Source organism: Siphateles boraxobius, unplaced genomic scaffold, assembly GCF_051911475.1.
Source record: "Siphateles boraxobius isolate OS27281-9 unplaced genomic scaffold, OSU_SipBor_1 25, whole genome shotgun sequence".
NCBI lineage: Eukaryota > Metazoa > Chordata > Actinopteri > Cypriniformes > Leuciscidae > Siphateles > Siphateles boraxobius.
Genome location: NW_027508866.1, coordinates 24,992,310 through 25,018,343, shown reverse-complemented (window position 1 = coordinate 25,018,343; position 26,034 = coordinate 24,992,310). Strand labels below are relative to the sequence as shown.

Below are 26,034 nucleotides of genomic sequence, written 5' to 3'. Positions count from 1 at the left end.
TGTTTTGAAGTTTCTTTTTATAGATGCTTTATTTAAAATGTTAAATTCATGTAGTAGGCTACCCATGTATTTAAAAATTAATTCGCTACAGTATTCACATTCTATACTATTATGCCAATTTATACCTAATACGGTAATTTTATTTGCTTATCTCTAATTCATTTGCTAATCCTTAACAAAACAGAACTTGATTGCTGTACTTTCAAAAACACAGACACATTTATTTCCATTTCAACTAATGATTACGTCCTTGGATGTTTGATTTAGCACACTTCTGGGGCCTGTTTCAGAAAGGAGGTTAAGTGAAAACTCTGAGTATGTTAACCCTGAAATGAGGCAAACTCTGGGTTTTCCGTTTCAGAATGGGAAGGTATGTCAAACCTGAGAAAGCAGAGTTAGTCAAACCTGTTTCTGAAAGAGGGGTAACTTGTACTCAGAGTCAGTTACCATGGTAACTAACTCTGAACCTAACCTGGTTGGGAGCCGGTTTACTTATGTAAACCCTTTCTTGATTGTGGGAGAGATAAGAATGTTTTTTTATACTTAGATATAAACTTAGTTTCTATAGGCTATACTCATAAAAATTTGAAGAAATGTGAATGTGTAGATTGTTTGATGTATAGACGCACAATATTAACATTACCCTATAGGCCTCTCTGTGGCATCAGAACCCGTTTCTTCACCCCCATCGTCCAGTGAAGAACCCTTTATAATACTATTTGTCATAATTTCTGGTGTATTGAGTAGGCTACTTCCAACTGCCTGGGGTTCTGTTGGGACACGAAGCTCTAAAAGACAGATATTACCATCAGAATCTGTTGGGAACAACGAAAAACCAAACCCAAAGTAAAATAAATGGAAATGTCAAAAATTACCTATATGAAAAAAAAATTTGTGAGCCTCTACCTTCTTTCTGTTGGCTGAGTAGAAGTCAAATTAAATTGTGTGAAAAAAGAATTAGACATATGTCAGAAATGCTGCAGCACTGCTAGACACTGGATGCTATTTAGTTATTTAATATGTCAAATGTCTGTAAAGTCATGTAGCCTACATCCATGAACCTTTTATGCTTAAAAGATCTGCTTTGGATTATGAATTTATTGTTAATTTTTAGTTGATGCCACGTTTTTTTCTTTGTTTTTTCTTCTTTTTTTGCCTGTGGGAAATCCATGAAAATGAGGATTACTTCAATAACTGACCTTTCTGTCAGTTTTCACCTGATAATATAACAATGAATAAGAATTACACTTGTGTATTGACTCGGAAGTATGTGGATGTCTTTTTGTCGGGTGCTGTTGCCATGGTGAATCGCAATTTCAGAGCTCCATTGATCATGGCTTTTCATAGTCGTGGTGCACGTGCTTAACTCAGAGTCAACCTACTCAGAGTTGATTGAACTAGCTCAATTCAGCTGTTCTGAAACCGAAAACTAAAAGTTTCCCATCTCAGGGTAAGTCAACTCAGAGTTCAAGTTTTAACTATACTGTAGTTTTAACTCAGAGTTGGTTGAACCTCCTTATTGAAACAGGGCCCTGGATACAAATTTGTCCCCAAATTATGATTGGCACACACGTTTTATACAAATTTACATCTGTAATGTTATTTTCTCCATATTTTGGTTCTCTCTCTTATAATTGGACAGTTGACGGTAGGTATGTTTTTGTATGACATTCAATGAATGAACAATCTGATGATCATTGGATCACATGCAGAAACAAGATTGTTACACTTAAAACGACAAAGAGCTTAAATATACTTAGTTTACATACATTTAAGAATGAATAGTCATATCTGGGGCCTATTTCAATAAGGAGGTTCAACCAACTCTGAGTTAAAACTTGAACTCTGAGTTGACTTACCCTGAGATGGGAAACTTTGAGTTTTCGGTTTCAGAACAGCTGAATTGAGCTAGTTCAATCAACTCTGAGTAGGTTGACTCTGAGTTAAGCACGTGCACCACGACTATCAAAAGCCATGATCAATGGAGCTCTGAAATTGCGATTCACCATGGCAACAGCACCCGACAAAAAGACATCCACATACTTCCGAGTCAATACACAAGTATAATTCTTATTCATTGTTATATTATCAGGTGAAAACTGACAGAAAGGTCAGTTATTGAACTAATCCTCATTTTCATGGATTTCCCACAGGCAAAAAAAGAAGAAAAAAACAAAGAAAAAAACGTGGCATCAACTAAAATGAACAATACATTCATAATTCAATCAGTTAAATCTTTAAGCATAAAAGGTTCATGGCTGTAGGCTATATGACTTTACAAACATTTGACATATTTAATAAATATAATTCAGTGTCTATTTCAATGTGCAGCAGCTGTTTCCACATAGTATAATGCTCTTTTCACATAATTAAATGTTCTCTAATACAACCTGTTACCTTTTTTTAATTAGGCTAATGAAATTAACATTTGACTTCTACTCCGCCAACAGAGGCTGGACCTGCACCACCACTGATAGATGAAGAGGAGATACACAATACTGGAAGAATATTCAAATCCAACAGGAAAAAGAATAACTGTTGCTTTTGTATTTGTAGGAAATAAAGATGAAGATAAATTGTGAATAATTTGTGTGTATTTAACAGCTGTGGTGGTTACGGCATATATCTCAGACTATCCTTCCATTCCATACAGTAATCTGTTTCATTTTCGGAAGGTGTGATGATGGGAATATGCATGTCATCAATGCATCCAACCACATTGGAAATCCTAAAGGAAAATCTCATTTTTAGGTTACTTTCAGAGGTCACAGCAAGATGTTATCAAGTGAACGTCATTTATCAGATTATCCTCATTTAAACCGATTTCTCCACCACTGTCCTGCAATCCTGTGAAACTTCTCTTTGATGGATCTCATGCGTTTGTGTCCAGGAAACAACACAAAAACTCTCAGAAAGAGCGTGAGAGATTGAGGCACATTTTCCTTCCCGCTCTGATACAGCAGCTTTACTAATGTGCTCTCTCTGATGTTATATAGAAAAATGTGCAATGAATGAATGTACTGCACCTCAAAAAATGCTTTTCTTACTAGGAAATTTTTGTCTTGTTGTTTCCAGTCAAAATATCTAAAGATTATTATATCAAATTGCATTTACTAAAAGAAAAATTCTGGTTTTATATAAGAAAACATGCTCCCGACCAGGTTATGTTCACAGAGTAAGTTACCATGGTAACTGACTCTGAGTATAAGTTACCCCTCTTTCAGAAACGGGTTTGACTAACTCTGCTTTCTCAGGTTTGACATACCTCCCATTCTGAAACAGAAAACTCAGAGTTTGCCTCATTTCAGGGTTAACATACTCAGAGTTTTCACTTAACCTCCTTTTTGAAACAGGCCCCTGGTGTTTTAAAACAGGGTTAACATACTCGTGTTTTAATTAATGCCCATCTTTAAGTCTTTTATTAAAGATTTAATGCATTTATACAGAAATATAAATTGTCCTATTTGTGCTAACGTCCTCCATGCTCTCAACATGTGCGACTACAGTGTCAACTCCCTCAACTTTATGTCCCACAAGCTTCAGTCTGTCAGACAGAGGACACTGTGGCACCTCAGTTGAGCCGGCAGCAGTATCAGACAATAACTATGGGTCAGTTTGCTAACCCAACACACACACACACACACACACACACACACACACACACACACACACACACACACACACACACACACACACACACACACACACACACACACACACACACACACACACACACACACACACACACACACAATCAGGAGTTTGATAGATAATTCGGTAACACTTTATTTAAAGTGTCCTTGTTACATGTACTTACCATAGTAATAACAGTAGGCTACTGGTTGTTGTTGACGTGACATGCCATTTTCACTGTCACACAAGATAAAAATAAATACAATAAGTATTATCATCATTTAAAAAGCAGTACATGATTAAAAATGTCTTTGTCTTACGTGGACCTGTTGTTATGAAAACTGCTTTGTTATTAGATTTTTTATTTTCTTTAGCCAAATCTTAACATTGTCCTATGGTGTGACTGTCTCAAGCATGGTTCAATAAATTACTTTTATAAATTAAAAAGAGAAGTAGAAAAATGTTAATAAATACCTCAGGCATAATTTTACACGTGTTTATTTTAGTAAATGTCAATCTTTTTTTTTATTCATATATTTCTAAAAGCTTAGGATCTTGATATATTTTGTCACTGAAAACTATGTCCTCCGGTGTGACGCCATATCCTGATATTAAATCGGGCAATTCAAGGTACAAATTTAATTAGTTGAAGGACCCCATTCAAGGTCATGATCTAAAGCCCCTTGTGAAGTCCATGACATGTACACATTGTAAGTTTTTGACACTACCATTTCTGTCCTTTAGTGTGACATAATGTCCTATGGTGTGACACGTAAAATAACCACAAATTAATTTTTATCTCAAAATATCTTAATAGAACAGTTGAGTATTGCAGTAGGGGAGATCAAATCATCACTCAACTTAAAATTGTATAATTTTCATCAGTTTTGAATGGATGAAAGCAAAGTTAGTCTCATATTTAACAAGTTATGGGGAAAAAATAATGTTATTCATAATTTCATATTAAAGATAAATGAAGATATCATCTTTCACATGATATTTGTATGTTATTAAGAGGTTTTTTTGTTATTGTATTTTTTTGCCGTCACAAGGACACATTTGCAGTAGCCTACAGTTCAGTAAAAATGTTAAGAAAACAGTGAAAGAATAGCTAAAGTTATTGACTCCTAATATTTTCTCAAACATCAGACTGCAGACTATATAAATATATGTATTTATTCTTAAAAAATGGTGTTTTACACAAAAAAAGTAAAAAAACATGTACTGCCTATTTGTCAACTACCCCGTAAATTATGCATAAATACATGCAACTAACGCTCAACTCAGATTAATGCAGTAATTGATGTCTGTTAAAAGAGAAATGAAATGTTAAGCAGTGCAGGGTAACATACTTCATCTAAAATGTTTGTGTAATTCATATATTGATTGAGCTACTACATTAAATATTTGGTCTTTAAGAAATTAATTTGTCACTACAGGACTATTTAAGTGAAATGTATATGGAGGACCAAACCTGCAGAAATTAAAAATGTAAAAAAAAAATTTTTTTTTTATAAATAAACAAATAAATATGAGGATAAATGTAAAAATAAATAGATAAATGACTATTTATACTTTTAATTCCTTATTTATGTATAATTATGTTTTTCCCACATTTATTTATTTTTTCATTTATTTATGTATGCATTTATTTATTTTAAATTGTATTTATTTTCACATTTATTTATGTATACATCTATTTATGTCTATATTTATTTATTTATTTATACATTTATTTATGCATGTATTGCTCTGTATGCTAATGAGGGGGCGTGTTTTACCTAAAACATAGCAATTGAACTCAGAGTAGCAGTGCTGAAGCATTGAGGCCACAGTGACACCTTGTGTGACCAAACAATACACAAGAAGTTTATTGAGGTTTTAAGTTATTGCAAGGGGTATATAGGAAAAATATATGGGAACACAAGGAGCCATTATCTCAGCCTGATTGCCTGTCCAAATGAGGGATACCTTGTTAAGTATTTGAAAGATCCTCAAAACCAAATTGGTCATGCAACCATTTTCATTCGTCCACTTCAATAAAACATAGTTACATACTTTCAAACAGGGAATGTTTTAACATTTACATAAAACATGTATGACATACTGTTTTCTTGCAGGCAAGTCGTCCTAGCAGAGATGAGTTGATTGAACCACCTCAGAAATGTATAATTTTATTCTTGACCACAACAAATCTTTATTTTATGAAAACTGGATTCAATATAATCTTTTTACCTATTGGACATGATGGACATGGTAATGTTCTAAATGACAATGATTTTTGTATAAACATGGATTTTTATGGGTTTTGTTTGTTTTGTTTGTTTGTTTATTGTAAATGCCATGCCAAAAACCATGCATTAGCCTACTGTAACGCGCGATGCGTGAAATGCAATACACCGCTCATGCAACAGGGGGTAGTAGATATTATAACATAATTTAAATTTAAATGTCCAAATTGAATGGATTTGAATACACACACACACACACACACACACACACACACACACACACACACACACACACACACACACACACACACACTTATTTCTCTCTCTCTCTCCTGCCGTAGGCTATTTCAGACTCTAGAAGGGCATTGTCACGAGAAGTCAGCATTGACTTCTAGATAGGCTATACACACGACATTGTTTACATCCCGAAAGATTTGACTCTGTATAATCTTATGCTTTATGAATAACTGTCACGATGCGCTCCACGACGCCTCCTCCTGGCCTCACCAGATCACTCTCTCCTGAGTTCTAGGACTTCACTTCCCATCACTCCCTTCACTAATCGCCTCCTTCCATCCCTGTCTCATCTCCATCATCTCAGCCACCTGTTCCCACTCAGCTCCCCTTTATCTGGACCTTGCTCCCCTTTGTTCTCTGTGAGGTCTTGTTACTGCCACGGCGTGCAACTCTGAGCAATCTTCTATATTTCTACGTATTCCTGGTTCCTTGATTCTCGCCTGTTTTCCCCATTACTCTGTGAACGTTTGCCGCCTGCCTTCGACCCTTGCCTGGTAACCACTCTGAGTTTGGACTGCCCCAGTATATATTCTACCCTGTGCTTTCTCTGTTTTCTGCCTGTTTGTGTTCATCATTAAAGTTATTGCACATGGATTCGAACGCCTCTGACTCTTCGTCACAGAAGACCTCACCAATACAGGATCCAGCAACCTTGCATCGTCTAGCCTCAGAAGTCACCAATCAAGCTTCCGTACTGGTCGTTCATCAACAGCAGCTTGAGAAATTAACTTCACTTACCGAAGAACTGGTGAGATCCATGCGGTCCCTCACGACGCAAACCGCCGACGCTGCTCAAACCACTGCACCTCCAGTTCAACCATCCTCCAGTGTGAGTAACATTCCAGCTTCCAATAATCCTCGTTTATCATTACCCGACAAGTACGACGGCTCGTCAGCAACATGCAAGGGTTTTCTTCTGCAAAGCACTCTGTATATTAACCAGCAATCCCAACCTCTTTTCAAACGACGACAGCCGGGTCTCTTTCATCTGCTCGCTGCTGACTGGGAAGGCACTGGAGTGGGCGACAGCGCTTTGGGCAGGTGGTCAGCTTACTTTCCCCTCTTATAACGACTTTCTCGCCCAATTCAGAGAGGTTTTCGAGCATCCAGCTGGCGGAAAGGAACCGGGCGAGCTGTTACTGTCTCTTCATCAAGGAGGATCTTCCGCGGCGGATTACACCCTCAACTTCCGCACACTCGCTGCACAGACAGGCTGGGAGGAGGATCCTCTGAAACTGCTTTACCACAAGGGTCTGAATTCCGATTTACAAGGAGAGCTGGCTTGTCGGGATGAGGATAAAACTCTCAGTCAGCTGATGAATCTAACCATTCGCCTTGATAATTTGATGCGAGCGCGGCGCACCCCGCTCAAACACACGTTGTAAATCCTTCCGTCAGTTCTGAGCCTGAACCCATGCAAATCGGCTTCACGCGCTTATCCACTGAGGAGCGTGAGCGAAGAATGCACAACAACCTTTGTCTTTACTGCGCCCGTACTGGTCACATGAGGTCAACATGTCCTGTAAGACCCACCTCGAGAGATTCTGCTGCGGTGAGTTCCCGTGTTCGTTCTCTCAACTCTCTTACTTTAGAGGTATCTTTCTGTTCTGATGAGGGTATTGTTAATGTAAGTACTTTGATTGATTCGGGGGCAGCAGGAAATTTTATTGACCTCACTTTTGCTAAAACTCATAATTTCTCTCTCAAACCATGTGAACCCCGGGTGTCAGTGGCAGCATTAGACGGACGACCCCTGGGATCAGGCAAGATACAGTATATCACTCAACAGTTAACCCTTAATGTCGGCACTCAGCACTCGGAGACCATCCAACTTTTCACCATAAATTCACCGCTGCACCCTGTGATTCTCGGTTTCCCCTGGCTGGAGAAGCACAACCCCTACATTTCGTGGTCCGAGAGGAAGGTAATTCAGTGGTCATCTTTTTGTTTAACAAACTGTTAACCTGCTGTCCTAGGTCCTGAAACTGTTTCCAGGCGCTCCGAGAATCCTGACCTGTTGGGGGTTCCCACTGAATACCATGATCTTGCTCTGGCCTTTAGTGAAGGAGAGGCCTCTCAACTTCCCCCACATCGACCATGGGATTGCGCCATTGAACTTCTTCCTGGAGCTAACCCGCCCCGTGGGAGAGTCTATCCGTTGTCCCAACCTGAGACCGACACGATGAAGTCTTACATTGAAGAACAACTCGCTAAGGGCTTCATTACTCCTTCCACTTCTCCCGCCTCAGCTGGGTTTTTCTTTGTCAAGAAGAAGGATGGAGGTCTCCGTCCTTGTATTGACTATCGCAGTCTAAACGAGATCACTGTGAAGTACCGCTATCCTCTGCCTCTGGTCCCCGCTGCACTGGAAATGCTCCGCACCGCCAAGTTCTTCACCAAACTGGACCTGCGCAACGCCTACAACCTGGTTCGTATTCGAGAGGGTGACGAGTGGAAGACGGCCTTCTCTACGACCACCGGGCACTACGAATACCGGGTTATGCCGTTCGGGCTTTCTAACAGTCCTTCTGTCTTTCAGGCCTTCGTAAATGAGATCTTCCGGGACATGCTCAACCAGAGTGTCATTGTCTACATTGACGACATCCTCATTTACTCTGATACCCTCGAAGCACATGTCCGGGATGTGCGAGCCGTACTTCAACGCCTCATTGACAACCAGCTGTATGCCAAGGTCCAGAAGTGTGAGTTCCACCAGACCCGAATTGCGTTCCTGGGGTATGTCATCAGTGCTGAAGGAGTCATCATGGACGACAGTAAGGTCCGAGCAGTAGTCAATTGGCCCCAGACCCACCACCGTGAAAGAATTGCAGCGTTTCCTGGGCTTTGCCAATTTCTACCGTAGATTTATTCGTAATTTCAGCACCACGGCGGCACCTCTCACATCCCTCCTACAGGGGGGGAGGCAACATTTGAAGTGGTCTGCAGAATACTCTTCCGCGTTCGAATGACTCAAGGAGAAGTTCACTACGGCACCCATCCTTCATCATCCGGACCCCGGGCGTGAGTTCATCGTGGAGGTGGATGCTTCGAACTCAGGAATCGGCGCCATTCTATCCCAACGACACGGTAATCCAGCCAAGATGTTTCCATGCGCCTTCCACTCTCGTAAGCTCACTTCGGCTGAACGCAACTACGATGTGGGTGACAGGGAGCTTCTGGCCATGAAGGCCGCCTTCGAGGAATGGAGACATTGGCTGGAGGGTGCTCGTCTGCCTTTTACTGTCCTCACCGATCATCGCAACCTCGAGTACATCAGGTCAGCAAAACGTCTGAATGCCCGACAGGCCAGGTGGTCTCTCTACTTCTCGAGATTCCACTTTAAGATCACGTATCGTCCAGGTTCCAAGAACGGCAAAGCCGACGCCCTGTCTCGCCAATTTGACAGTAAATCCGATCATCCCGAGCCCAAGTACATTTTGCCATCTACCCTCATCGTAGCCCCTGTTCAGTGGGACATCTTGACTGAGATCTCTGCCACACAAGGGGATCATCCGACCCCTCCGGAATGCCCTCCTGACCGAGTCTTCGTACCACAGGATCTCCGCACTCGTGTTCTTCAGTGGGTACATTGTACTCCCAGCGCTGGTCACCCCGGGATTGCGGCCACACTTCTGCTAGTCACTAATCGTTTCTGGTGGTCCAATCTTCATGCAGACGTAGTCAAATTCATTCGTCAGTGTCCTACATGCAACATCTCAAAGGCCTCCCACTTAAGGCCGGCCGGACTTCTTCAGCCACTTCCCGTCCCTCAACGGCCATGGTCCCATATTACAGTGGATTTCGTCACTGATCTGCCTTCCTCTCAGGGTTTTACTACTATCCTCTCAGTAGTTGACCGATTCTCCAAGGCATGCAGGTTCGTTCCCCTGGCTGGTCTACCCACAGCACTCCAAACCGCTGAAGCTCTTCTTCACCATGTCTTCCGTTTGTATGGATTGCCGGAGGATATCGTTTCAGATAGAGGATCCCAGTTCACCTCCCGGGTATGGAGAGCTCTATGTAGTAAAATGAACATTAATGTCAGTCTCACTTCTGGTTACCACCCGCAGGCCAACGGACAGGTGGAGAGGCTAAACCAGGACCTCATCCGCTTCCTCCGAACTTACTGCCACCGTAATCAACAAGACTGGAGTCGTTTCCTTGTGTGGGCAGAATACGCCCAGAATTCTCTCCGCAAACCGTCAATAGGTCTCACGCCCTTCCAGTGCGTGCTCGGGTTCCAACCTCCATTGTTTCCCTGGTCTGGTGAGCCCACGGATCTTCTTGCGGTGGACGCATGGTTGCAGAGGAGTGAGGAGACCTGGAACACCGCCCACGTCCATCTCCAGCGTGCGGTACGTCAGTTCAGGCAGCAGGCTGACCGACGCAGAAGAGACGGCCCCATCTTCAGACCGGGCCAATGGGCATGGTTGTCCACTCGTGATCTCCGTCTCCGACTCCCTTGCAAGAAGTTGTCTCCACGTTTCATTGGTCCCTTCCGGATCCTGAGACAGATCACCCCTGTCTCCTACAGGTTAGCACTTCCTTCCACTTACCGCATCTCACCCACCTTTCATGTCTGTCTCCTCAGACCGGCTGCTGCACCCAGGAGGGAGGATAACCGGGAGGAGGTCGTGGCGAGGAATGCTCCCCCCATCGACATCGGAGGCGAGGAGGTTTACCGTGTGCGAGAGATCCTGGACTCCAGGCGCCATAGAGGGGTCCTCCAGTACCTAATTGACTGGGAGGGATGCGGTCCGGAGGAGCGCTCCTGGGAAAGGTCCCAAAAAATCCTTGACCCGGCTCTTCTCACCACCTTCCACCAGAATCACCCTGATCGTCCTGCTCCCAGACCCCGTGGAAGACCCCGTCGGCGTTCAGGTCGTCGCTTCAGGAGCCGCTCGCAGGGGGGGGGGGGGGCTCTGTCACGATGCGCTCCACGACGCCTCCTCCTGGCCTCACCAGATCACTCTCTCCTGAGTTCTAGGACTTCACTTCCCATCACTCCCTTCACTAATCGCCTCCTTCCATCCCTGTCTCATCTCCATCATCTCAGCCACCTGTTCCCACTCAGCTCCCCTTTATCTGTTGCAGATAAACCCTTTGTTCTGTGTGAGGTCTTGTTACTGCCACGGCGTGCAACTCTGAGCAATCTTCTGTATTTCTACGTATTCCTGGTTCCTTGATTCTCGCCTGTTTTCCCCATTACTCTGTGAAAGTTTGCCGCCTGCCTTCGACCCTTGCCTGGTAACCACTCTGAGTTTGGACTGCCCCAGAATATATTCTACCCTGTGCTTTCTCTGTTTTCTGCCTGTTTGTGTTCATCATTAAAGTTATTGCACATGGATTCGAACGCCTCTGACTCTTCGTCACAATAACCCAATGCATAAATACATGCAACTAACGCTCAACCAAATCCTAATCCTACTCTAATCCTATATTAAGTACATGTAGTTGCTTAATATTACTCAGTACTCAAATATATAAATACACCATAACAGTGTAAACGTTTATTCTTTAAATTTACTTTAATGTGCACTTTCTTTCAGGATAATTAATAACATTAACTTTTTTTTAACATTCAAGAAGATTTCATTTCCATTTGTATATATAAGTAGGCTATATATGGATAAATTGTGTTTTACTCAGACCACTTAATTTCACTTAAATAGGCCTGTAGTGACAAATTAATTTCTTAAAGTCAAAATATTTAATGTAGTAGCTCAATTATTATATGAATTACACAAACATTTTAGATGAAGTATGTTACACTGCACTGATTGATGTTTCATTTCTCTTTTAACAGACATCACTTACTGCATTAATCTGAGTGAAGGAGGCTTTGAAACTGTTTATTCAAGGATTCTCTTACATGAAGGCCTTCAGGTTTCAATTCTTGTTACTTCGATAATTTATATAGTAAATAATTTTTGCCATGTCTTATACTCTTATATGCACTTGAACTGTGAAAGTGTTTAAACGGACAGCAAGGGTGTCCATTTCTTCTCCTGGACGGCCTAAACTCTCCAGCAGAGTCCCTATTGAGCTGATTAAGGTCTTCAGGAGCTGATTAAGGAATTCAGGATTTCGACACTCAAAGCACCAGCTCTGAACCAGGAAAAGTGGTTTGTAAGTAGCACCAAAACATTGCTGGTCTAGAAGCAAGTGTGTTGGAGCTAAACAAAAATCTCTGAGAAGTGATTTTTCACAAGAAAGAAACCACAACAAACTGGTCCTCCAGGAGCAGCTGTGGTCACTCCTGCTCTCTATTCGCAGAATTGGCATGTCTATCTCCATCTAACATAATAAGACCTGTCTTTGTTTTGGAGGGTTATTATTCTGAGCCCCTTCCACTGGAGCGTGAACATCTGGATTATACATCAGACCGGATTCGACTCTGGTGTTCCTGAAGTTCCCGTTCCTGCCGATGAGGTTCTCAACACAGTCCTCTCGGGCCTTTCCTCGGGGTGAAAGAACTGGGTGATGACGGGGATCCTCACTCTGATCTCCTCCTTCCAGGAGATCCTCACCACGGGATACATCAGCCAGTTCACACTGAACCGACAGACGCAGACCAACATTCAGCAGATTGTATAAGAGTAAGGGTTTAAGGGTAAGGCTTTTAATAAAAAATTTTTTTTTTTAAAACATTTAAAAAAAGTATATTTTTCATTCATGGAGATAACATTGACAATGTGCCAATAATTGTATGGCTGTGGTCCGTTATACGAAGTGGCGGCTGGTGAAAAATATCTGAGGTGGGGCTGTGTCATATTCTGTCGGTTTCAATAGTCTGGTAACATGGTTGTTCGCCGTTCGAGGTTGTTCAATGCTCTTCCTCAAGACATCCGTCCAACATCCACCCTTCTCTCCTTCAAAAAACACATATTTTATCTGATTCTGTATATTACTCTTCAGCTCACAGTCTGTAAATTAAACATTGGTTATTGATATGCTATTTGTTTGAATCCCTCTATGTTTGTATCTTTAACCTAACTTTGTAAGTGACCTCTATTAGGCCTACTTTCTGCCCTTGGTATGTGTATTGTGCTTTGATGTTGATTGTTCTATTCCTTAACCCAGTCCCAGTGGTTCTCAATCTTTTTAGAATTGTACCCCATGAGACTTTTAACATCTTACTTCGTAGCCCCACTCTTCAGTCACACCTTTTTCAATAAGGACCTAATATTTGTCCCCTTAAATCGATTTAAATAAATAAAAAAAATCAATTGACAAATGCGCAATGATGGTAAAAACAAAGTGATGCTTTTAAATGTTAAATAGGCAAATAGGCCGTGAGTCATCGAGTCATTCATTCAGTAACGAAGCAAGTGGATGTATTTATGAATTAATAATTGAATCATTGACTCTAATGATTCGTTCAAAGCCGCAGATTTGTTCACAAACACTGCTGTGTGCTGCAGTTCTGCTGTGGCTTTCGTTGGAGCTATTATTTTGTTGTAAACAACTGTGTTGTAGCCTAAATGAACATCACTTATTAATATTTCGTTTGTTGAACTGCTGTATAAAAATCAATTTCACATTTGCAATCGTGTGGACCTTCATATAATGTGATCAACAGTAAACACAGGAACTCACACACAGAGCCGGACAGTAACGGAGTACATTTACTCGAGTACAGTACTTAAGGACAATTTTGAGGGATCTGTACTTTACTCGGGTATAATTTTTGGGGAGTACTCATGACTTTGCTCAAGTACATTTGAGAGGCAAATATTGTACTCTTTACTCCACTACATTTCTATCCATAACCGTGAGTACCCGTTACTTCTTCTAAAAAAAAAAAAAAAGGAAAAATAAATTCTCAGAAAAAACCCTCTATTAGTTGTTGCACTCTCAAACGTGATTGAGAAAATGTTAAATAAACATTTTGAAATGACATTGAGAAATGTTAAATAAAGCAACATGGTTAAAAGATGAAAATGACTTGATTTTACTTTCAATTCCTTTTACATTCTCCAAGGTATTAACATTAACATTTTTCATAACTCCATGTAGGACGTTTCTGTACATAAATGTAAGCACTGTGGCAGTAGTAATGCAATAGTTAGAAAATGTACTCTTGTACTCTTGATACTTGTACTTTTACTTAAGTAGACATCTGACTGTAGTACTTGTACTTGTACTTGAGTAAAATTTAGCAAGGTGTATCTGTACATGAAGTAATGTAGCTGTACTCTGTCCGCCTCTGCTCACACAGGGAATGTGTCTGTATCGAAGAGAGTTTGAATCTTATATCGATCTCCATGCACAGCCTGTGTCTATATTTGTTCTGCATACTAGTAAGTGAGTGCTAAATCCCTTATTTTACAAAGGTACATTGTCAAGAACGGTAGTAATAGTGCGATTTGCCAAGGCAGCAATCTGCACGAGGATGTCCAACGCGTTCTCATCCCAATGCGTCATACGACGCGTTTGCCAAAGCGTACATATCCTACGCACATGGCACCCTTTAGCGTAAATATAACACGCACAGAGTATGGGTAGGTTTAGGTCTGGGGTAGGGTTAGGGTTAGACCACTAGGAGGCGCCTTCTGTCCCATTTATATCTGCGTCTCATATAACGCTAAAGGGTGCCATGTGCGTAGGATATGTACGCTTTGGCAAAAGCGTCGTATATGACGCATTGGGATGTATTTACAGAATTTTACCTGATAGAATAACATGCTCAGTTTAAATCTTATTCTAAGGTGAGGTCGACTTAAAACAGTTTGAGAACCACTGCCTTACATATCTTTGTAAAGCGACCTTGGGTGTTGGAAAGACACTATATAAATACAAATAATAATAATTATTATTATTATTAATAACCAGCCAAACACATTTGAACACAAACTGAGATAAAGTCAGTAATTATTTAATGCCATATTACAAGGCTGAGGCATTCTTACACAAAAACAAACAAATTGCACAAACTTTCCATTTGCATTTGAAATTTAACTCAAACTGTTTACTGTCTCGCCCTAGCGCCCTCTATTGGCCAGCCACCCCTGGTTATACGAGTAAAGTATGAACAATTTCCTCAGCGTCCGAAATGTCATTGCGATTCATTGTTTTCCTGTTGTTTGAATCGACCGCTCTCCCGCCCGTTACGCCCATTTTCATATACGGAAGTAAAATTTTCTCACAAAAACGACCCCAGAAGCCAATGTGGCGTATTTACAAGTATATTTTAAAGAAAATCCAGTAACTAGGCCTACATTATTTTTCTAGTAGTTATACATTGACTCGTTGGGTCCACTAACCTGCAATATGCCCTTTAACTACTTTACTTTTAGAAGCAAAACAAATCAGATTTTATTTTAGAAATCATCACATCACACATCATGCTGTCTGCTGGTGGATCAGTGCTCCGTTATTAAACGGTGCAGATTCTGAGTGAAATCTGTGAGACAACGCTGCATCAGAGTGAAAATATTGTTAATAATAATTGTAATATATAACTTTTTTTAAACTAACGTTACCCTGACCGACATGAATCTGAAACGGTTTCTCAATATCATATCTGTTCCATTAGCGCAAATGACTTCATACATAATTTCATTTACGGTATACTATTAACGTTGATAAAAAGTGGACCATAGAAAAAAAAAAACGGAAAGCGTTTATGTTAGTAGGCCTAGATGTGGTTCGTTTAAAAGACAGCCCGTCAATTTTATACTTTTAGCTGTGTTGCTATGTGCCATGACTAATGACCAAATAACTCAGAGTAAATGCGAACATGTTTCTTAAAAAAAGACACGTACCTTAACCCTGGAGAACCCACGGGGTCAAATTTGGCCGCTGTTACCCAAAATAAAAATAAAATTAAAAAATTGTCAAATTTAACTTCAAAAGCCCACAGTGCCACTTCTGGACCCTGCATAGAGGCACCTAGTGGATGAATATTGAACTCACAAGTGCCAGAGTGGTAGTAACAAGATGGCTGACCACATGCTGTTTTGTTGAGCTGGAAACCTATCTGAACAAAATCGTCTTATCAGCAAACCAGCGGTTGGTAAAATGGTAATATTTTTTGTTAATCTATTAGGATTAGCTTGCAGAATTCCTAGAAGTACATTTTATATTCTTTTTGGATAAATTAGAGCTGAGCTAGTTCAAAAAACGAGGGGCGAAAAATTACCCTCTGGGTGTATGGGTTAAACAGATGTCGGGTCAAAAATGACCCTTTGGTTCTTTGAGTGACTTTGATGGAGAATGGTGACAGTCCTGTATTTGGCTAAAGCTTTGAAATAATTTAATTTGTATAATATATTTTACTAAGTTACCTCAGTAGTACAGGGCCAGAGACTAATAAAGTAGGATATCTTTTCAGGGAGTATGGCCGCTCCCTTTTCAGGACAGGGAAAGCAACAAAGATCACTGTCATACAAGTATTGGAGAAAATTGAAACTGATGATCGTGACTTTGGCCCTGAATTGGAAGGCGATAGCGATTCTGATTAATTGTTTCAACCGGATAAGTAAAGACCCATGGTGTTGCCTTGTGTTCTTGTTTCCATTGGCCAAAGTGTTTGTACATTTGAAATCCAGTTCTAACATGCAACAAATAAAGTAAAAAAATAAATAAAATAAAAACTTGTTAAATGTAGCTGTGTGGTTGACTTATTATTTTCCTAAATTTAAAATAGTTTGCATTGACAGTGTTTGTTGTTGTGATTCTTTGAAATTATACGCCTAAACCCCAATGGGTCAAATTTGGCCCTAATCCTAAATTAGGGAACAAAGGGTTAAAATTGAAAAAGTGGATATTTTGGTATTCAGTGAAATTATAGCAGTAATTGCATAGTTCATAATTTTCCAAAGAAGAAAAGTGTTCTTGGGTTCTCCAGGGTTAAAAGAAATTAAAAATGCCATTCGTGTGCTAAATTTACGCTCGCGCTACTGAACACGCACGCGACGTCATGTGTGCCTGCATATGAATTATTCGAATTATAGTTGCTATAGTGACGCATGTTATGAAATCTGACTTAATACATAAACACTCAAACCGATCGCTTTCTGTTGGGTTGGAGAATTCAGAGACTTTGGCAGATTATTTTCTATACGGATTGTGATTTCGAAGCTATTTTGACGATTTCTGAGAGGAGAATTTTATTCTCGAAGGAGCTCGAAGATATTTTCCCATACTTTGTTTAGAGTTTTATTTTTGAAAGAGTTCAGATTATTTCTGAGGAGACTTTCATTTTATTGTTCCTTTCTTATCGTAGGAGTTTGGTGTTTTGTTTTGTTTATTTTTTGTTTTTTGTTTTGAGAGTTGTATTTTATTCTTTTTTGTATTGTATTTTGTATTGTTTTATTGCAGGTTGGAGGAGGATGTCGATGGCTCACATGGGTGAAAGAGGTCAGTGTTTTAATTTTTTATTTGTATGTTATGGTATGATATTGTTGTACAATGATTTACTAAAATTGAAACGTGTTTTATTTCTTGCCACGATTCTAGCTCAATTGCAATTCAAGACCCAATAGAAAGTAATACATTTTATATATACACTGCCACTTATATATAATATATTTATTTCCCCCCAAAAAATTAAATAAAAATTCTTACTGACCCCAAAGTTTTGAAGGTAGGCTAGTGTTTAATGTTACAAAAGATTCCATTTCAGATAAATGCTGTTCTTTTGTACTTTCTATTCATCAAAGAATCCTGAAATAAAAATGTAAATAACTGTTTTCAACATTGATAATAATGAGAAATGTTTCTTGAGCATCAAATCATCATATCAGAATGATTTCTGAAGGATCATGTGAAACTGAAGACTGGAGTAATGATGCTGAAAATTCAGCTTTGATAACAGGAATAAATTACACTTTACTATATATTCACATAGAAAAGAGCTGTTTTACATTGAAATAATATTTCACAATATTACTTGGTTTTTTTTTTTATTTTTAATCAAATAAATGCAGCCTTGGTGAGCAGACGAGACTTCTTTTAAAACATTAAAAATCTTACCGACCCCATACTTTTGAACAGCAGTGTGTATATATATATATATATATATATATATATATATATATATATATAATTTGATGTGACCAATGACATTATTTATTTATTATTATTAAAACATTACTATGTGATGTCTGAAATATTCCAGCTTCAGGTCGCTCCAGATCCAGCGGAGCTGCTTCCACTCAGACGACTGGTCAGGAGAGACTCGGTTCTGATGATCGTGATCAGGATCCGCTGCCAGACCTGACGCAGACACTGAGCCAGGAGCTTCCCGGGTATTTAGCACCTCTGTCTTCTGTGTGGTCTGTTTCTGTTTCCACAGGTCAGGCTGACCGGAAGAGGAAGAGGCAGAGCGGCAGCCAGAAGAGCCAAGATGATGGACGACCGTCCACTTCATTTATAAGACCCGCTAAACGCTCTCGGAAAGGTCTGAATAAGCTTTTATTAAAAAAAGCTATGTCTCCGTTAATAAATGATTTGTCATTGAAAATAGAAAGTTGAAAATAATAAAGTAATAATTTGATGTGACTGCTGACATTATTTACTGATAAAATTTTTTTTTTTTTTATGTCTGAAATATTCCAGCTTCAGGCCGCTCCAGATCCAGCGGAGCTGCTTCCACTCAGACGACTGGTCAGGAGAGACTCGGTTCTGATGATCGTGATCAGGATCCGCTGCCAGACCTGACGCAGACACTGAGCCAGGAGCTTCCCGGGTATTTAGCACCTCTGTCTTCTGTGTTGTCTGTTTCTGTTTCCACAGGTCAGGCTGACCGGAAGAGGAAGAGGCAGAGCGGCAGCCAGAGGAGCCAAGATGATGGACGACCGTCCAATTCATTTAAAAGACCCGCTAAACGCTCTCGGAAAGGTCAGAATAAGCTTTTATTTAAAAGTTATGGCTCAATTATTAAATAATTTTTCATTAGATACATGTGTTCTCTTAAAGACATTTCTTATGATTGTATATGTTACAGAAGCATATGCGAAGGGCCCATTGCTGGGACGAGGTGGATTTGGCTCTGTGTATGCTGGGATCCGCAGGTCTGACAGACTGCCAGTAAGACATAATCTTCCGTCCTTTGTTCAGACAGCTTTTAGAAATGTTGATATCAGTAAATGTCATCTGTCACAATTAGGCAGGTGTGATTTACTGTGGTTTATCTGTCTACCCCTCTACAGGTTGCCATCAAGTACGTCTCTAAAGACAGGACCCAAGAGAGGCTGAAAGTTGTAAGTTTCAGTGTGAATCTGTTTCATCCGTTTCGTTCAGCCCTGGATATAATGGAGCATTTGTCCCTGCAGGAAGGTCAGGGTCTGCTGCCGCTGGAAGTGGCATTGATGACCCGGGTCAATGCAGCTCCTGCCTGCCCCAACGTCCTGCAGCTTGTGGAGTGGTTTGACCGTCGCAGTCGCTACAGCATGATCCTGGAACGGCCAGTTCCCTGCCAAGATCTGCTGAGTTTCTGCGAGGAGAACGGCTGTGTGGATGAGAGCTTGGCCAAGAAAGTGCTGGTGCAGCTGATCACCGCGCTGAAACACTGCGAGAGCCGCGGGGTCCTGCATCGGGACGTCAAGCCAGAGAACCTGCTGATTTCCACAGCGTCCCATGACATCAAGCTGCTGGACTTTGGTTGTGGAGACCTGATAAAGGACTCGGCCTACACATACTATGCAGGTTAGTTTTGCGTCACAGCAGGAAACGCTCTGTGGATGTTTGTGAACTTTTGATGATCAAACAAAGAGAGTTTGTTTGGACTGGAACCTTTTCAGTGGATGTTTCTGGTCTTCTTGGGTCTCTCAGGTAGTCTTGAATACGCTCCTCCTGAGTGGTTTGATCAGCACTGCTATCATGCAGGACCGGCTACTGTTTGGTCAGTCGGGGTGACGCTCTACAACATCCTGTGCTTTCCGTTCAGAGCCGCACGGAGGGTCTCCTTCAAAAGACGACTGCTCTTCCCTAGAGAACTGTCTATAGGCAAGAGATAGCAAACATTCAGAATTAGAAACCTATGATAATTTTGTTTTTTTGTGTTCCTGAAGACTGTGTTGTGTGTAACAGAGTGCCGTCAGTTGATTAGCTGGTGTCTCAGTGACGCGGCAGGAGATCGTCCCAGTTTAGATGACATTGAGCGCCATCCTTGGTTACACTGAACAGGTGGCCAGTGACTTACACTTATCTGAATCACAGCAGACATGGCTTGGATTGTAGTGTTAGGATTAGTGTAGATAAACGGTTTTGATTATGTGTATAGGGTGAGCAGGAGAGACACAGGAACTGCAGAGATCTTCCTGATCACCTACAGAAAGAGAAGTGGACTATGAACTACAGTTTACATCCTCTGCTCCGTTCTGTGTGGATGCTGGAGGAGCTGAACACACAGCGGCAGCTGAAACCGGAGCCCAGAGAAACTGGGCCAGAGATCAGCTAGTCGAAAGTAGCAAAGCATGTAGTTTTTACCCCAATTAGAAAAGAGCAAAGGGCAAAAAAGAAATTGGGACAGAGTGTAAAAAAACCTTAACAGGGTAGAGGCAGGGTGTAAAGTAGCATAATGTGTTTGTTTGTTTTATTTTTTTAAATGGGACAAGTAAAACTAAAATAAAAGTCCAGCAAGTGGAGATAGACAGAATGTATCTATAAACTAAAGAAATTTTTTATGCCAGGAACAATAACTAACATATTGTACGGTGAGGTAAAGGTTGTCGAGTGTAAACCAGCATAATGAGGTTTATTACAACAAGGAAAAGGAACAAGTAACAGAAATAGAATAAAGAAATAGAAAGAAAATAGATTAAACCCATCTTGCAAACCAAGAGAACCAGGATCAGTGAGTCGTAACTAGGGCTACAACTAATGATTATTTTGATAATCGATTATACTGTTGATTATGTCTTATTATTATGTCTTATTAAAAAAAATGTAAAACCTATTTATACAAATATAATGAATGTGACTGTAATGTTTATATTTTAACCCTTTTGCAATTAATGTTTAGCATTGCCTATATAATCTTAAACTTGCCCACCGTAACAGAAAAACTAAAGCACAGACTAAACACAAATTTACTTATTTGGAAATTATATTACTCTTATTTTTATATTACAACCCTTTTACTGCTCTCATAATAATACAAATGTAGTATTTTATTTGCTAACAGTCTCTAAAAGGCATGTTTAATGTATTAAAATTTATATTTTAGTTGCGCTCCATCAGTTTGACACATTGTCATGTTCCAAAAAGAAAAGTAAAGAGAAAAAAAATAGCCTAACATAACCAAGTGTCTACTTTGTCTGGTGTACAGGGATATTCATAGAAGTCAAATGCAAGTCATCTAGGGTTTTTCTGGAAAGAAATCAAGCTGCTATTATTCATTATATTGGTCATAACATGCGTTTATATTTATTTTAGGGATGCACCAATATGAAAATTTTGGCCGATACCGATAACCGATAATTCTTTACATTATTGAAAGGCGACAACTGATATATCAGCCGATAAATCTAAATTCAAATTTTGATATACTTTGATAGCTTGAATACAAAAACAAAAGGCTCACTGTAACAGCTTTCCATTAAGCCACTGTGGTATTGGTAATAGGAGTAATTAAGAGGTATAAACTCCATTAAGACAGATAAGTAAGATGCAAACAATGTATTTTATTTATTGTGCTCTAATTAATAAACGTTGCTTCCAATTAGCTTCTTGTGGTGTCTCATTCTTTGTAGTTCAAAGCATACTAATGTTAAGTCCATACCTTGCAAATAAAGCGCACAAACATTGTCCATATTCCATATCACTCTTTATCAGTGAAGCATGGTTAAAGGGTTAGTTCACCCAAAAATGAAAATTCTGTCAGTAATTACTCACCCTCATGTTGTTCCAACCCCGTAAGACCTTTGTTCATCTTTGGAACACGAATTAAGATATTTTTCATTAAATCTGAGAGCTGGATCACTCCTCCATAGGCTTCTAAGGGATTGAAACTTGCCGGCCCCCGAAAATAAATACGCTACATTGGTTTCTGGGGTCGTTTTTGTGAGAAAATTTTACTTCCGCTTCTGAAAATGGGCGTAACGGGCGGGAGAGCGGTCGATTCAAACAACAGGGAAACAATGGATCGCAATGACATTTCGGAAGCTGAAGAAATTGTTCATATTTACTCGTATGACGGACCACTGCCATACAATTATTAGCCTGCTATGCTGCCAAGAGAGCAGGGACAGGCCAGGATTAATGTTACAGATTTGAGTTGTGGTTTGAGGAGAACCAGTGGAGAACAGGACAGGTGTCTTGGTGAGAGACCAGTGTCCAGGCCGTTACATAATCAACGCATCGGTACGCATCCGCAAGGCTACGCATCTCAATGCTTCGGCCGCCATTATGCGTCGATGCTTAGCCAAATGTGTCAAGTTTTTGATACGCTATACACGCAATACTATGCGTTGTCAGTGGGGGCGACATTGCAAGTATTGTACATTAATTCAAGTATATTATGTTTACAGAAGAAGGTTTGAATACAATGGCGGACGAAGAGGAAAAATTATACGAGCTTATACGTATACACCCTCATTTATATGACAGTTCATCGCAATTACACTCCAATAAAATAGCATTGGAAAATGCCTGGAGAGAGGTTGCAACCGCTATAGGAAAGACCGTAGATAAGGTGAAGACGGACTGGAAAAAAAATGGCGCACAAAAAGTGGATGGTGGCGTGCAGAAGTGGTGCGGTGCAGCTAAGTTTCGGCTACCCAAAAGTATTGACTCAACTTAGCTGGTTGAGTGAATTCATAAAGCATAGGACTACAGAGCCAAATCTTTCGGTATGTAAACAATGTCGTGTGTGTAGCCTATCTAGAAGTAGGGCTGGGACGGTTACCGCATTACCGGAATACCACGGTCACATGACTCCAACCACGGGTCTGAGCTCGTTATCGTCATCACCGCAAAAAAAAAATATTGGCCTGCACATGTTTGCATGTTGCGTCTAATGACATGGATTCATTGATTCTAATGACATGGATTATGTCCAATGATATAGTGGCTTACATGGATTCAAGGTTTTCTAAACAAAACTTATCATCAAAAGATTGAGCAAATCCGATCTTTCGCGAGTTGAGGAGCGCAATGTTCCATGACACATAATAACATTCCATTCGTATTAGAGAGTCGCGGATGGGCTATTATTATTTCATCCGCAACTGCATCACAAAACTCATCTGTCCGCCATCCACCCGCACCAATGTTTTTTGATCAATTTTAGAAACAGCATCCGCAGGACTGACTATGAGCAATGCGAGGCGCTGCTGCCGCGAGGCTAGAAAGCTCTTGGCTGTTCTAGAAAGAACACTGATCCAATGCAGCAAAGATCTCTAAAGGCTAAAGTCCCTAGCATATTGGCTATGTTGTATTCCCAGAATATCAGCAGTGAACTCTGTCTCCGATCGGCGCACAGGGATAAATATAAATAAGTAAATAGCCTATAACGCACATCGGCAAACCTGACCTTACCTGACTAGGCTACTGTAGACTAAAATTTTATCATTTCGTTTTGAATTTTGTTTAAAAGTAGACATTTAGGCCAAGCCTATGCCGGGTTTTTTTTAAAAGCGGTTTACCGCCATACCGCGGGAAAATCTTGCTTTTCAACCGCGGATAGAAAAAATCCATACCGCCCCAGCCCTATCTAGAAGTCAATGCTGACTTCTCTTGACAATGCCCTTCTCGAGAGGCTGAAATAGCCTACGGCAGGAGAGAGAGATATGAGTGTGTGTGTGTATATTCAAATTCATTCAATTTGTACATTTAAATTTAAGTTATGTTATAATATCTACTACTCCCTGTTGCGCGAGCGGTTTATTGCATTTCACGCATCGCCCGTGACGGTCGCGTCTGCTTGCGTCCACTGTTTCAGCCCAAAACTTCTGCGTCGAACTCACACCGTAGCTACGTCGTAGGCTGTGTGTAGCGTGCGTACCCTGACGCGCACCTCTCCAAAAATGTAACAACGCGTCAATTCTACATGGACGCAGGCCTGTGATTGTTCTGCTAGAGCCCCTCCCTCGGGTTCACATGCTCCCTCTGCATGTGTAATTGCACGTCAACGTGGACAACGAAGCAGAAGTATAAATGAAAACCAATGCGTAGTCTATAGCGTAGAGGCTCCGGCGTAGGTCTGCGTCGCTCGCGTTGCTTGCTCGCGTTGACTATGTAACGGTCCTTAGCTTATAGATATTTACACGTTCGCTAACGATATACACTATGCTCACAATATTGTAGGCTATATTACCATCGTATATCAGTTAATAGCAAAGCTATTATTGGTCATCTAGGAGTATTGGAACTTACCAATAACAGAAACTAATAAGCTTTGTATAAGTATGTAAACTAATAAGTATGTCATGCTCATTAATATCCGTCCAGACTAACGTTACGTGATATAATTTAGCGGTTTCTCATCGAGAGACAGAGGGATGTTTTTATTCTTGATACACGATTTTGTTCCTCTTGATATGTGCTTGTGTGGGAAATGTGAGGCAATGTTCACAGCTGAGGAAAGTCAGTGCTGCAGAGAGGTGGATGCATACTGGGCTTTAGTGGAGAAATCCTGTCTCTACACCTGCACAAAGGCATGAAAGATAGCACCGTCCTTTTTCTTGTTAGCAAACCTGTGGACTTGATGTCCTGAGAGGCCGGAGTTTTTGCAACCTCCACAAACACAATAATTTACCATGACGACGATAAATTAAAATACAAAAACTACCGAAAACACAATGGCCGTTTCTCAATATGCGTTCTTGTCTGTACTTGTGTTCTTGTGGACTTGTGATACGTCATCAGTCGCTGCCCAAGTACTGTTCCAATGCAAAGTTCACATCTAGCCAAGTCCAGGTCAAATCCCCGGATGTGTTCATGATCCGCCCCTTTTACCGAGGATGCCACGAGAGGTGACTTGCGCTGACTTGAGACAAACAGGTATCCCAGAATGCATCTTGCACCAACCAGCAAGCGTCAATTGCAGATGAGAAAACCCACGTAATATCAAAATACTACTGTTATTGTGTCACGAAATGTAATTCTGAATGTAGTTGTTTAAAGCTCAAATCTGTGGTTTATTTATAAAGATAGCGCCTATTTGAAAAATGTATCTGACGTTTTCGGAGTTGTGAGATTCAGGTGATCACCGGGAGTTCAGCGCTCATTAACCCCGACTGGAACAGCTTTTTCTCAGATAGTCCTTCTGATGGTTGCCGCTGGCTCTGATGTTTCTAGTCTAGTGGTTAAACATGAGATATAATTTGTCTTGTGTATAAGTCGATATTTGGTCTCATTGTTCCATGGCAAATCGTTTTGGCCGAGGGCAAAGTGAAGTTCCATTTCCGGAAAAGCCGGTCTTGCGTCCTCTCGTCCTCGGAACTTCGTTCTCCTGAGTCGAACTTGGCAAGTCCGAACTACCAAGGTTGCAAGTCCGAAGTTTGCGTACTTGGTATTGAGAAACGGCCAATGACTCACAACCGCTCTTACTGAATAATCTACTCTGCACTGAGCTGAGGCTCCCTTTCGTGACGTAAAATGATGCGATGTTGAAAAAAAGGGGTTTTTACGAGCAGTCAAAGAAACACTCACTTTATCTACTAAATTGGTGCCCTTATGTTGTTTTAAAACATTTTAAATCCTGCATTATCTTTTCATATGGTATTTTCATACAAGGTTATATATATATATATATATATATATATATATATATATATATATATATATATACACAGTGGTTAAAGTGGGATTTGGTAGGTGGGGGAACCTTCAAATTTTGTGTAGGTGCAACAGGGAAAAATTACTCACCGTGGGACAACATATTCAGTATCGTGGTATAGCAATACTTTTTGGGACAAGAGTG

General features: G+C 40.5%; 1 protein-coding gene across 1 annotated transcript in view; it reads left to right on the top strand.

Moving 5' to 3' along the window:
- The first annotated feature begins 12,644 nt into the window (after positions 1–12,644).
- Positions 12,645–26,034, top strand: part of LOC143750739 (uncharacterized) — a 32,901-nt gene continuing 19,511 nt past the window's right edge. The window contains exons 1-8 of the mRNA XM_077243910.1: positions 12,645–12,752; positions 14,383–14,464; positions 17,487–17,525; positions 18,286–18,567; positions 18,726–19,007; positions 19,114–19,196; positions 19,319–19,369; positions 19,442–19,814. Of these exons, the coding sequence (XP_077100025.1) occupies positions 12,645–12,752; positions 14,383–14,464; positions 17,487–17,525; positions 18,286–18,567; positions 18,726–19,007; positions 19,114–19,196; positions 19,319–19,369; positions 19,442–19,814 (1,300 nt within the window). The remainder of the gene's footprint in view (positions 12,753–14,382; positions 14,465–17,486; positions 17,526–18,285; positions 18,568–18,725; positions 19,008–19,113; positions 19,197–19,318; positions 19,370–19,441; positions 19,815–26,034) is intronic.